This window comes from Phallusia mammillata, chromosome 1 (assembly GCF_965637545.1).
Source record: "Phallusia mammillata chromosome 1, kaPhaMamm4.hap1.1, whole genome shotgun sequence".
NCBI classification, from domain to species: domain Eukaryota; kingdom Metazoa; phylum Chordata; class Ascidiacea; order Phlebobranchia; family Ascidiidae; genus Phallusia; species Phallusia mammillata.
The window spans coordinates 36,032,403-36,046,280 of NC_137252.1; the positions used below are offsets into that span (position 1 = coordinate 36,032,403).

General features: G+C 35.5%; 2 protein-coding genes across 2 annotated transcripts; both read right to left on the reverse strand.

Annotated features, from left to right (window-relative positions):
- Window positions 1–82: 82 nt before the first annotated feature.
- On the reverse strand, window positions 83–13,818 carry LOC145222623 (testis-expressed protein 11-like). Its single transcript, XM_080088786.1, has 22 exons — window positions 13,650–13,818; window positions 13,285–13,448; window positions 12,882–13,070; window positions 12,567–12,696; window positions 12,239–12,324; window positions 11,700–11,930; window positions 9,327–9,454; window positions 6,198–6,326; window positions 5,820–5,971; window positions 5,550–5,639; window positions 5,014–5,165; window positions 4,646–4,748; window positions 4,389–4,569; window positions 4,132–4,327; window positions 3,796–3,931; window positions 3,666–3,736; window positions 3,489–3,602; window positions 2,706–2,955; window positions 2,245–2,377; window positions 1,613–1,730; window positions 1,056–1,214; window positions 83–597 (listed from the first exon to the last, which is right to left on the reverse strand). The coding sequence occupies exons 1-22, from the start codon at window positions 13,696–13,698 to the stop codon at window positions 535–537; spliced, it is 3,024 nt and encodes a 1,007-aa protein (XP_079944912.1). The 5' UTR covers window positions 13,699–13,818; the 3' UTR covers window positions 83–534.
- On the reverse strand, window positions 6,460–8,030 carry LOC145222631 (uncharacterized). Its single transcript, XM_080088797.1, has 3 exons — window positions 7,783–8,030; window positions 7,233–7,711; window positions 6,460–7,029 (listed from the first exon to the last, which is right to left on the reverse strand). Exons 1-3 carry the CDS (start codon window positions 7,855–7,857, stop codon window positions 6,822–6,824), a joined length of 762 nt encoding a protein of 253 aa, XP_079944923.1. The 5' UTR covers window positions 7,858–8,030; the 3' UTR covers window positions 6,460–6,821.
- Window positions 13,819–13,878: the final 60 nt, after the last annotated feature.

Consider the following 13,878-nt stretch of genomic DNA (forward strand, 5'->3'; position numbering starts at 1 on the left):
TTAGTCAAATCGGAAACGTTTGTCATTGTTCATTTCCATCTCATCAAAATAAAAAAAATCACACACGAATCTAAATCCGTACCGGTGTGGTATACTTTTAATCTTTGTATCGCTTTTCTCCAAAATACATGGACTGCTGTGTAACAAATGCTTTGTGAAAAATATAAGTTATTGCCGTTGTAACGCTTTCCAGAAAAAGCTCACATAATAAGCAATTTTTTTACAGTTGGAAATAAAAGAAACTTTTTCAATCCACCATAACTTAGTTTTTTCTTGCTGATTTGAGCTTTACCAGATCCTACAGAATTAATGTGACAACTGACAAACGTTTATATTTAAAACCCAATGGATTGTCAACGGATCCTTGAGCAAAAGGGACACAAAACAACAACTGTTATTAAAACTTCAACAGTTTGTTCTGTAAAGCAACACAAACATTTTCGAAAAAGCAAAGAAGAACAGTAAAAATTTACAGCACAAACTGCTGCTTCACTTGACGGAACTGAAAGTTTCATTAGAAATGTTCTTCACCCTTCAAAGCAGCGTATTGCCAGCACAATGCTTCGATGATAGAATTTGCTGATAAACCACATTCATCTAAAAATCAAACAAGCATTTTTAATCAAACAATTAAAAGTTTAAAGAAACTTAATTCACAATTTAAATCCTAATAATTATTAGCTTACAATGACAATCCCAAATATTTGAGAAGTTTAAAGAAGACACACACAGTAGTGGGATTCAGCAGGTTCGCACCGTCTCACCAAATTTTATGAGATCAGCGAACCGGTTAGCATTACTGGTTACTGTGAATGGACTTTTTGTAACAGAACCAGCTGACAAAAAGTTGAATTCCACCACTGGACATATATAATTTATTAAAGTTTAATGAAGCATAATTTTCGATTTATATCCCAATAATTATTAGAAACCTTTAATGAGAAGTTAATTCCTGAAATTTTGAGTTGAGGGTCCCGGTTTAAAAAAGACACATATCATTTATTATTGTTCTTGCTATTTTATGTTTAGTGAATTATCAATCAGTTATCACTCACATGGGGTTCGTAGGCTTCCTTGTAGCTTGGAATCATTGCAAGAAACTTCATTGACAGACAAGTCCATTTCTCAGCCTCACTTAGTTGGTTCGTCGTGAAAGCACTTGCTCCAACATTCCACGATCTCACAGTCAACCATAAAAGTTCAACATCTGGATGCTGGAACAAAAATTAAACCTTTTTTTCGACTTTTTTTTGAGAAGTTAATACTTGTTTTTTCCATTAGAATTCCAAACCAACCAGAAATATGTAATGGTAAGACAAAATAAAGTAATAATTCCAGAATTGGTCCAATTACATTTAACTTGAAACAACCCTGAAGATATTCATACTGGGGTCAGCCCTGAAACGTCTTTGGAAACTAGCGATCACGGCGTCCTTGTTTATAAATCATAGTACACCAGGCCCATTGAAGGCGTTATACCGGTCTCCCAAGCATTTCCCACATGGCAAGGCACAGGCTACAAAAATTAGCCTGTGGTGGGATTTAAACTCGTAACAGGAGTCTTTCTGGGACTGATAACTTAAAAAACCCACAATAAATATTTTCATTTTACCTGAAACTTGTTGCCTTGCTGAGCGTTGTAAATTTCACAAAACAAATTCCAACTTTGTTCTTTTTCACCAACACCGCCATCAGTCAGCAACTTTTCAGCTAATGTCCGATACAAAACGCTGAAATTAATAAAAACGTTATTTCATTAACTAACCTGCCAATTTTGACAATGGCATAAAATCTAGTTAATGACAAACAACCTAAACTTCAAGTCATCTGGAAAATTAAATCTCTAAAACTTGAACATACACTCAAAAAAAATCTAGAGTACACAAGACACAGACTTAAATAATAACTTTAATAAAAACCAAATTGCCAGTGAAGTTGAATAAAACATATTTATTTTATTAAACTGCTTGTTTCCGCTTGTACATTATATTTTCACTGATGATGACAATTGTTTTTGATGAAACGTCTATTTCATAAAATGAATATGTTTTATTCTACATCGCTGGCAATTTGTTTTTATTAAAGCTACTACAAAGAGGATTGTTTGATTTTTTTAAACATTTACACTGGTTTGAAACCGTTAAAGTACCAATAGTTACCATGCATGAAGGCCAAACTTTATTAAAAAGCCAAACCCAATGAAATATCAGTAGATACCATGCATGGAGGCCAAGCTTTAATCACCTGCGTTTGTTGATCAATGCTTCAATGTTATCCTTGGTCGCTAACTCCATCTGGTGGTTGATCTTAGTGATAGCATGCTTCAACGATAACTTGTACAAACCTAGATGTCGGGCAGGAGCTTCAACTGACAAAGCTACAAATAATACAAAGAGAATGTTAAAACTTTCACTTCAAAGTCCTCAAAGGATTTTGAAAAAATAGTTTTGCACAAGGTATATCATAAAAAGGTAAAAAATTGCAACAAGCCTCCTGTTATAAACATAAACAACAAGTTAAGAACATTATGTTCACACAATTGGTGAGCTTGAATGAACATGACTAAGTCTGCTTAGATACAGATACTGCTTCAATGGGCCATTCTATCTTCCGCCAAATTATAGTTTGCCCCAACAAACTGACTTGTTCAACAAATTAACTCTGACATAAAATTCCGAAACCTTTATATGGAAGTGAAATCACACCTGCAAGACTTTCAAAAGTTGTCGCATCTGTCCCATTCATGTCGGCAATTTCTTCCAATAGAGATTTAAGATAAGTCGGTATAACATGACCACTAGGTGGGTGCAGCTTGCAAAGAGCCTCAAATCGATACAGTGACATCAATATCAAAGTTCTGTCGCTCGCTGCAGAAGCTACCCCAAGTTTTTTCAGATCGTTGCAGATTGTTTGACATTCATCAAGATGTTGTACAACATTCTGTAGTTCGTTGTTCTGGAAAAATAAATCAAAAGACAAAATTTCATGCAGATTTTATGCGGTTTGGAGCAGCTTAACTAAAGCCAAATAATTAAAAACATATTTCAGAGCAACTAGCTTATTGTGCTGACTTTATTTCACTTTGTGCAAGAATGACACAATGGAATTAAATAGTCACTATGTTGGTAATAGCTGCACAACGTTGCAACGCTATGGAGGATACAATTGGTGGATCATGGCTAACCACGCTGCAGCTACACTGTATTATAAAGTGTTAATGTGTAAAACACTAACCACGCAATTTGCAAAATGGCTAATCATCTGAAAACCTGTCAAAATTTAAATTTCACTATTATTTGCAGGTCAGCTAAACTTCAAAAGCTATAGGCACAAGCACAAGAAAATCAACAATTACCATCCACTTATACAGGTTATTATACTCAACATTTCAGGACTACTAGTTTCCCAACTTTATAGGCCTAAACACAAAACATGGTAGTCTACAATTACTATCTACTAGTTTCACAGTTTATTATCAGCAAACTTACGACATGTTTTGTGACTCCGCTTCTCACACATTCCAGGCCACTAGCAGCGCTCATGAGCAGACAAGTTTGACGACGAACTAAAACACTCCCATCATGTGGCAGGAGTGACAGCAACTGCGAACAGAATTCACTCATGTAATTATTTTTTCTACTTTCGCACTGCAATCATCCACTTACATCGTTGCAACTGATAAACATATCTCTCATCTTCTCTGGGTATTTTTTATCTCTCAAAGCAAGATTCCAAGCTGGAAAGTCGATGGTTGTTAGTTCTAATCCCGTCGCAACCAGTACAAATGAATCTTACCAATTTTCATAAACCAAGTAACCTCCTTGTTAAATTCTTCGGTGTTCATCATGTGGCCACTGTTGCTAGGCAATTCGATCATATCATTAGCCGTTAGTTTTGGGTGAAGGTCATTTGCTTTAAGTTGTTCCATAATCTATGAATATGGATAGGGTTTGGCAATTCAACACAACACAAAATCATGAGATTAAATTTAATTTTTCAATTTTTTGCTGAGTATCTACTTTCGATTTAGACGACATGTGCTATATCAACATAAAAAAATAAACTTCAGCTTTTGAAGAAAAATAATGCTATTAATACTGTTTGAATTCCTTTGGGAAAAGGTCTGTTTACCTTGTAAGCATCTTCAACATATGAAGCAGCTTTCGCGATGTGATTGGTTGCGTCAATTTCCATTTTCTCGTCAGAAGTTCGGGAGTTTTGTTCAGTTGAATCTAAGCTAACAGATTCTTCTGCTTCTTGCTGCATTATGATATCACAATTACTCTGTTCATCCTCAGCCATTGTTAGATGTAAACGAACCAAGCACCTGAAGTAGTTTGTAAAAATTGGTGAATGTTAAGGTTTAAACTTAAATAAAAAAATCCAACCTAAGTGCAGTCAGTTTTGCCGAGTCATCCTTTCCGGTTGCAACAAGATGACTCAGCGTTGCCATGGCGACATCTCTCTGATTCTTCTCAAATGCAAGTTGTGCAGCGAGGCAAGTTATGGTGTGCAAATCACCACTGGATGTCACTGCAGAGGTTGAAATCTTGTTGATTGTTTCTATGGCTGGAAAAAGTTAAACAACTGTAAGAACCACTTTACTGTATGTAACTTATTACAACACAATAATGCTTTCTTTTACCTTTATCAGTCCTTTGTTGCATCACAAACACTTTGAAAGCAGTGTAAAGTGAGAAAATTGAGCCATTGTCAAGTTTGAGTGCTTCGTTAGCACAAGTCTCTGCCTGTGGATCAAAATAAGTTTGATGTTGTAGTTTAAACAATATTCATCATATTTTCAAATAAAATACAGCAAGAACATTTTATTTGAATAAGATACCAATTTTGCCGTAAAACCAATATATATTTGTCGTAATACCTTAAGGATGAATGACTTTTCATGATTTGAACCAAAGTTGTATTAAAACACAAAACAAATTCTTAACTAAACGTTCTTAACTAAGAATAAAACAAATTTAAATGACATAATTTTAACACTGAAACCTTCACCTCATCCAGTTTATTTAGTTGGATGAGACAAGAAGCTTTGTTTCGAAACAACTTTGAGATATTTTCGTTTCTTTCTTTTTCGTTTCCAGTCTTGCAGATGTTGAATAGTTGTTGAGAGATTGTGTACCAACTTAAGCACATTTGCATATCGCCTGCAATAAAAAATTAATTAAAAAGTTACATGTACTATCACTTGCCACAAATTGTCATCTTGTTGTTCTAATTAATCACACTTTACCAATAAACATCATTTTTTAAACATTTACAACAGTTTGAAACATAATCCCAGATTGCAAAAGATTCAAATCTAAAAGATTTGTCCTATGTTTGTGCAAGGAGTGGTTGATTAGCAGCGGTGGGATTCAGCCGGTTCGCACCAGTTCTATAGAACCGTCTCACGAAATTTTATGAGATCAGCGAACCGGTTAGCATTACCGGTGACTGCCAATGGACTTTTTGTAACAGAACCGGCTGAAAAATATGACTTTTGCAAAAGAACCGACTGACAAAAAATTTAAAGTTTTTGAATTTATTACCTGCATCATGTTTTTTGGCTGCTTGTTCCCATAGCAACAATTGTACCAACTTATGCGAGGTTTCATCCAATGTTTGTACAAGTTCTTCATCTGAGGAAAAATTTTGTTGTGAAAATTATTAACAAATTTAAAGTATCAAAACCAACAATTAATTTGAACAAACATCAGAATTAATAATAGACTTGAGGATTAACATTGAATTAAAAAGATTTAAATATTAAATTTTAAACTGAAATAAGAAAATGTAGCATGAATGCATGTAAAAATGACCTTCAAGAAACTTCTCAACATAATCAACTGCGTCGTTCGATGGGAGTCTATCGATTGCTGCTTGGAGGCGCTGTGCATGGACACGACCAACATGTTGAGAACCAGTGAAGCATGACAACAGCTCATTTAAACCAAACTCACAGATATCAAATCTATAAAGTAAATTGTTCAAAAATTCAAAAATCATCGAGTGGTTCGTAAAATTATAAACCTTAATTGATACAACCAAACTAAAAAATAAAATGAGAAATTTACTCCCAATAAAACTTTACTGACTGACCTTTTGCAATAAATTCAACATCAAATTTAGAACATTAACTGTTGTGTTATTGTTTTATGCCACCTACATTATGGTTTTTAAAAATTTTCTTGTCTCACCTGCCATTTGTATTGAGAAAAGCACAAGCATCTAACCCCAGGTCAACTTGTAATTCTGTGTGATGTAATAATTCACACAGCAATTCTTTTATGACATCACAGGTTGCAGTTTTTGTCAAGATTTTTAATCTAAAAGCAATTTTCCTACTCAAATTAAAGTTTTTTTAAATAAAATAATATATGTGTACTAATTGCAAACTGCATAAAAGCTGACTATAAACATGACAACTGTCAAAGAACAAGTATTTTGTCAACAAGCAAATAAACAAAATAAATTTATTATTTTTGCGACAACTTGCAACAGCACATTCAATTCGTACATTTTCCACACCTCAAAAAAATATGAACAGAAATATAAAAAATAAAGACAAGATAGATAAAAAAAATAACACCTTAATGAAACAAAAAAAGAAATAAAAATTTTATAGTTATGGTATTTATTTTTTACCAGATTTTATTGGAAAAGAAAGAAAAACAGTACATACAAAAACATAAATGAAACAATGTTTTAGATATTAATAAATATTTGTCATGGTCCAGCCAACCCCCTTTGTCATGGCTTATCCAACATCGAACCTCTTGGCCGAAATTTCTTTGATTGTTTTTTTAATGAACTTTTTTCCATTATGCAGGACTTTCACCAAATCGGTTGAATTTGGGGTTTGCAAATATTGACTTTGCATCTTCGAACCCCTCAGCTAGTCGACGTTCATGTTCTTGTTCTTTCACAATGTCTTCGTGCGAAACTGAAACGGTTTCGGTCAAGAACTTGTACTTAGGCATGAGGCGAGTTATTTTGGGGGTCGATGGTTGACTTGCGTGTCTCGGTTTCCTAAATAAAAACATACAATAAATAAGCAAACAAAATTAAAAGTTGTTGAATTTAATTAGTCATTATAAAACAAAGTTTCACTGATTAGTAAAAGTTTATTAAATACCACCCTTATAAAAAATATGCACTGTTGACCACAAAGAAAACTAGAGAAAGAAAAACAAAATTTTCTTGTCTGAAAACAAACGTTTATTAAAAGCCACCTTAATATCATGGGACTTGAGTTAGTACTGTTCGGTCCGCTGTGGTGACCTGGTAACGGGAGTTTGGCTGCATTGCGTCTCTCCATAGCCATCTTGTGGCGATAATTCCACGAGTAAGACCTCGTGCGATTTCCGCTAGACGACGCTGCGGAGGCACTACTGATTCGTTTGCGTCGCGGGTCAGGCGATTGTTTCGGCGGCGACGATTTCAGATCTAAATTTTCCTCGTTGCCGAAATCGAATGGTTCCGCCTGGAGATCGGCGAGTACAAGAGGAGAAAGTGGAATACGCTGTGAGACGCGGTCGTCTGAATCGCTCGAATCTGACACATGTAAGTCGTTCATCACCGCAATAAACGACGGAGAACCTTCGGGAATCGAAAAATCATCTTCGCTGTCAACATTCTGGGGGTTCCCCTTCTCGTCGGTGACGCTGTTAGTTAAGGGGGAAGTCCCAATTATGGGAACTGCCGCCGTTTGCTGAAAAAAAGCGAAAGTTGAAACCAATCAGCGAATAAACAGTAATTTAAAGAATTACGAAACCGAATTACCTTTGTAGAATCGGGCACATTGATCGGTTGACTTTCTAAGTTGACGTTTTCATCCATCTCTCTTGATTGCACCATTTGTATGCGTTTCAATTGTGACGTCACAGTGATTTTCGCGATGCGTCGAGCGTCGTAAGTTTTCGTGGTATGATCTGTGCGCGCGGATCGCCACCTAATATACCTTTGTACCACGTGACACACGTGCGGTTGTTTGGCAACATCTGCAGCCAATCAGCTCTCGTCTTTGTGTCACGTGACACATTGTTTTGACTGAGCGAAACGAGCGTAGGTCGCGAGTTCGAATTTCGATTGTTGACGTAAGAGTCGCTTGCTTCTGTGATGAAACAAAGGGGTTTGTGCGTCACAGGAACTCGAAGGGGCGTGTGGTTTTTGTTTCGTAAAAACTTTGGAATTACTTTTGTCTTTTGATGACACAAACCGATCTGCGTCAAGCTCCGATGTTTTCGGGTTTAAAGGCTTGGGATTAAAACCTGCTTAAACTTGTTGATGTTTAAGATTTTATCCAGAATCACCAGACAAATATCTTATAATTAGCTGTTGGCATAACCGAAATTTAACCGTCCTGGCCATTTATTTGGTCGTGAGTTTTCTTTGGAAGTCGATTGGTTGAGGAGAGAGCGAATTATTTGGCTCTCTGTGTTAGATTATCTCTACTACCAAATCTCTTACATCCTATACATCCTATATACAACCTATCCAGTATCGAAATGCACATTTACTGACATTTGACTGCGTTTTTTGCGGGGTTTGTGCGTTTGTTTCTGCCTGTGGGTGGAACCTTGCTTACGAAGGTGGTTGTGGTGTTTAACATGAGATGGTTTGCAGCAAATAAAATTAATAGTATGCAACGCCAACCGAATTATTGAAGACACCGCAACAAAAAACTTGCAACCTTGCTCAAATTATGTCGCAGACGCACAAATGTTTGAACCAGCGTCATCTGTTCGATAACAATACGACCCTGACGTTAATATGACGTCAAAAAAGAGATTGATTGTGGCGAGACAATGTCTATTTCACAATGGAATGTAAAAACAATCGTCATCAATACCATTGTTATCGTCATAATAGAAAGTGTGGGTTTTTACAAACCCTATGAAGAGGTTGGTGTTGAAAGATGGAACATTATTTTTGGTTTAAAAATCAGTCATCGCCACTTTTAGTACACAAAACAGTTTGTATGTGTTATTTTTCATGGGGAGAAATTGTGTGTTCTTGTCCATATATTTGTGATTTATGGTTTTGATGAGCAGTCTCTACGTTGTTATTTTTCAAAATTTATCCAAACCAAATCCATTGGCGGGCAGTGATTGTCATGCAATGGAAATATTTTTTAATCTCAAATGCATGCAACAGCTTGTATGTGTTATTTTTTTATAGGGACAAATAGTGAGTTTTCGTCTGACAAAGTTTAGGCTTTTGTCAGAAGTTACTTAAACTCATTAACAGGCAGTAATTGTTACAGCTTTAACCCATAGCTTTTAATCTTAAATGTATGCAACAATTTGTTCAACACAAAACCTTACTTTAACAGAATTGCTCCAGGATGCGAGTGAAGTTGGTTTGCTTCTTCAATCGCTTCGAGAGCTTTCGATTGGTTTTCATCCAAGTTTGTGTCATGATATGCATGAGCGAGCAAGCGAAGTGTTTGTGACTAAAACAACAATAACTGCATGATTATTATGTTTTGCAATGTACATAATAAACACACAGAGTAAACTAGAAGGGTGGCTCAGCACATATTTCAATTGCACATACACTATAACCTATTTTGAAACGTTAATATATTTCCTACACTTTTTTATATTGGGTCCCATGCCACCCACTGTCTTTTATAACCTTAGTTGTTTCTGCAGGCAGAAACTCATGGGTCCCCCACACATGCAAAGTTAAAAACTATGCATTTCAAAAGACAAACATCAGTAAGTTTGGTGTTTTAAGAAAAACTGTGGTCAGATCTTCGCTTAAATAATCATGCTATTAAAAGTACTAACAATGAAAATCTGATTCAATTCACACATTGTTTGAAGTTTGTCCTATTTAGTGCTCTATTTATAGAAAAGAAGGGATAAATAGTGGCAAAATAAAGTGAAACACAAAAATCGACACCTATAAATAACAAATTCTACAAGCTGTCCAAATTTCATTCAATTCCGACACAGTTTTAAAAAATCGCCCATTTTAGGGGGCTGGTTAGGTAGATGTTAAAGTTATAGGGTGAAACATAACAATCGACACCTAAAAATGACATAATCTACTAACCATCCCAATGTCATTCAATTCAGACATTGTTAAAAACATGGACCCATTTTGGGGGGCTAGTGGGGTAAATGTTGGGAAGACAGGGTTGAACACAACAATCAACAATTATAAATAGCACACTCTATAACAGGGGTGGGCAAACTTTTCAGTGCAAGGGCCACATTCAAAAGTTTATAATCTTATGGGGCCACATAGTATTTCACCAACGGACGCCAATTGCTTGCTTGTTTTTTGTTTTAAAATAACTGATGGAAAGAATTTGGCGTCAACAGTGCAAAGTGGGCTGTAATTGAAAACGTGAATCGCTTTTACTTTTATCGAACGAAGAAATTGTGTTAAGTGACGATTTGCATAATAAAGTGGCAGAAACAACAGGCCAAAGTACGTAAAAAGTATCTGTGTTTAGTTTCAAAGTATGATACAGGTACAGATACTGCACATGGTATAGGTATCGGCAAGTCGCATCCCCGGGATTTTTTAAACTCTACGCCTGTGCTCATAATACTATTCAGCGTTACTCGGAAACTTTCTCTTTAAAATTTACTAACATTTGGCGGGCCGCATAAACTCCTTTGCCGGGCCGTAGTTTGCCCACCCCTGCTCTATAAGCTGTCCAAATTTCATCCAATTCAGACATTGTTTAAAAAATTCACCCATTTTAGGGGGCAAGAGGGGTAAATATTGGGACTTCAGGGTTAAACACAACAATCGACACCTATAAATGACAAACTCTGCAAACTGTCCAAATTTCATTTAATTCCAACACTGTTTAAAAATTTCACCATTTTTAGGGGGTTAGTGGGGTAATTGATGGGGTTTTACACCCAAAAGTATAAAATATGAAACCGCAATGACCCAAGCAACAGTCCTGTAAAATTTTATCCAAATCGGTCAATGTTTAAAATTTTGACCACTAGAGGTGTCATTATCAACATTCGTTAACACATCTGACGTCATAAGGCTGTTAACACCCCCTCTGACTGACATGTGCAAAACCGTCCACCAAGTATTGCACAAACACAAGTACCATATGTTCTGTTGCCTATATTATACTACTACACCAAAGAAATTTTCTGTTTGTGGTGCGCAGCAACCTACAAAAACATTTTACATTTCGGGGTCTAGCGGGGTAAATACTGGGGTTATCAAGTCAAACGAAGTAGATGGCACATCTGGATAACCATATCTACCATCTCTGAAAGTTTCATCCAAATCCATCAAACATTTCATGGCAAAGTGGGGTGGACAAACTTCAGGGAAGAAAAAAAAAACAAGAAAAACAAACAAACAAATCGAGTAAAATCAACATGTGTCCCCTTCAGGGAAGGATAAATACTACTATTTAGATAAATACTTCAGGGTAAATAAACAAGTAAACTTTGCAGACTTTTCTTTGTTCATTCGGCAAATTTAAACAAGTTTTGTTAAATTCGTTACACTTGTATTTACATTTGCCAGATAAACAAAGATAAGTTTATGAAATATGCCTGGTAACAATACGATATTTAAGTAAACTTTCCTTTTTACTGAGTGCAGTTACAAGGTAGTATTGATTAATTTTGATTTCCAAACACAATGGTGATTTGCAAGATTTTTTGCATAATTGAATCATGTAACAAAGTAATCATGTGTCGTACCATTTGCATCTTGTTATTCTTAGGATGTTTTCGCCACAATTGCAAGTTAAATTGTAGCCACTTGATGGCGCTGTCCAACAAACTGCCGCGAAAACATTTCAGACCAAAATTGTAGGTCAGCACAGAAAGTTGGGTGAGCTCTACAGAAAACTGTTCCTTGAATAAATACGGAGATGTTGAGGCTTCAGAGCAGTAGAGCAATGCCTCGTCAAATGCTCCTTGACCCATTGACTAAAAAGGATTGTTAAAAGCAACATGTTTTATTGTTGAAATGTTTCGGCAAATGCTCATGCCGTCATCAGTGATATATGAGGCCACATCAGTTACACCCGTTTATTATACCCTTGAGTCACATGAAGGAATGATAAAAGATTGTTTAATCATTTTTAAACAAAACTGTTGTCATACACATTGCACATTCTAAACAAACAAAAACACTAGTTGAAACGTTGATTATTTATTTATTATATAACTGTTGGAAGAGCAATATTCATTTATACATTACGCCTGGCAGCAACAGCTTATTTAAAGAAACTCACAGTCTCAGCAAGAAGGGTAAAAAGTTTGATCTTGTATCTGTTTACTTGCAGAAAATCTTCAGTATCAGCATCATTTCTATCATCATCTGCAATAAAATTAGGTGTACAAACTAAACATCAAAATTCAATCATAATTTGTTTGTTTTTTGCATTGTTTTATGGACTGTCCATTGTTTTTGAAGAAATTATCAATGATGAACAGGCAAGATTTTATTCCCAAAATGGCACAGCCAAATGTTTCCAAGTCCTTTTTCTGTTAAATTGGTAATTAATAAATCAATCCTTGCTTTTACAGAAAGTATATTTGGATTGTTCTTGACCATTTAACCTTTTTGGTTAACTTCTCTTCTGACAATTTCATGCAAACACTTTACATCTTCTAATCCTTTTTTCAAAACCACAACTGCTTTGTCATATTCACACTGATTCATCCAACTCTTGCCTGTCTTTGTCTGCATCTAAACACCAAATCATTAAATACTTAATAGGCTAACGACTTCAAATCAAAATGTCCGTTCTCCCCGAAAGTAGAAAGTCTGTACTGCATAACATATTTAGGAGCTGTCAACTAAAGGCTATAATCATGTCTAAAACCTAATGTTTCAATTCCAACTTACAACACAGTAATGTAATAAAGACTGACCATAATTTTGCGATGCATGTAAACTGCATTCCTTGCTTCCCTATTTGTGACATCACAAGGCTTGCACAATGGACATTGAATGATGTCACAACACAGTTGTCGCAGCAATGCATCTGAATTTCCCTGTAGCTTTTTCGCAGTGTACTTGGCGACTGTTGTGTTCCACAAACCAATGCAAACTTCTTCCAACTAAACAGATAGGTTGTTGTCACAATGTTCACCTTGCTCATTTCAAAACAGATAATTTAAATTTAAAGCTTAATGACACTTAGAATGATCAACTGTGCATAATTAGCAACTTTGTTTGGTGTTCTACACTGTATGAGTCAGAGCCAATAAGTCTAAATGTGAGGCCAACACAAGATGAAATGGGTTAAAACATTTAATTTGCAAAACGTTGAACCTGTTTTGAAAACATTCTAATCCTGAAGTTTTCGTGTGGTTGTTTTATGGAATATCCTTCGAATTGTTTCATCCAATGAGAGTTAAGGACCTCAGAAACAGATGAAATTTTCTTCATGACAACTTCATGGTTAATTTGTTTTTCTTCCAGTGACTTTGTTATTGCTAAAGACCGAAATAAACATAATGTCCAAAATTATCAGAAAAAATAGTTTAAAACTATAACAGTAGTCTTATTTTATTTGACAGATTATTTCTCAAGAATGCAAACTTAGGTTTCTACTTTCACGCTTGGCCATTTTACTCTTAAAAAACATAAAACAGTAAAAAATATTATGAACAAATCAATAAAAATACAGCACTTACATTCAACGGAGGCTCCAAATGATGAAAACCTTCCTTCTAAAGATTCCATCCTGTTCTAGACGCGAAGTTTTACGATGAAGCAAATTTATTTAGCTTAAGCCCAAGGTGTCTAAGCCAGATTGATGAAGTTTGTTTTTGTTATTGTTTTGAAAAAACACGCACGTGGCGCCAAAAACAAGGAATAAAATGGATGAGTTGGAATTCTATTTAAGTAGGGTCATGAATTTGC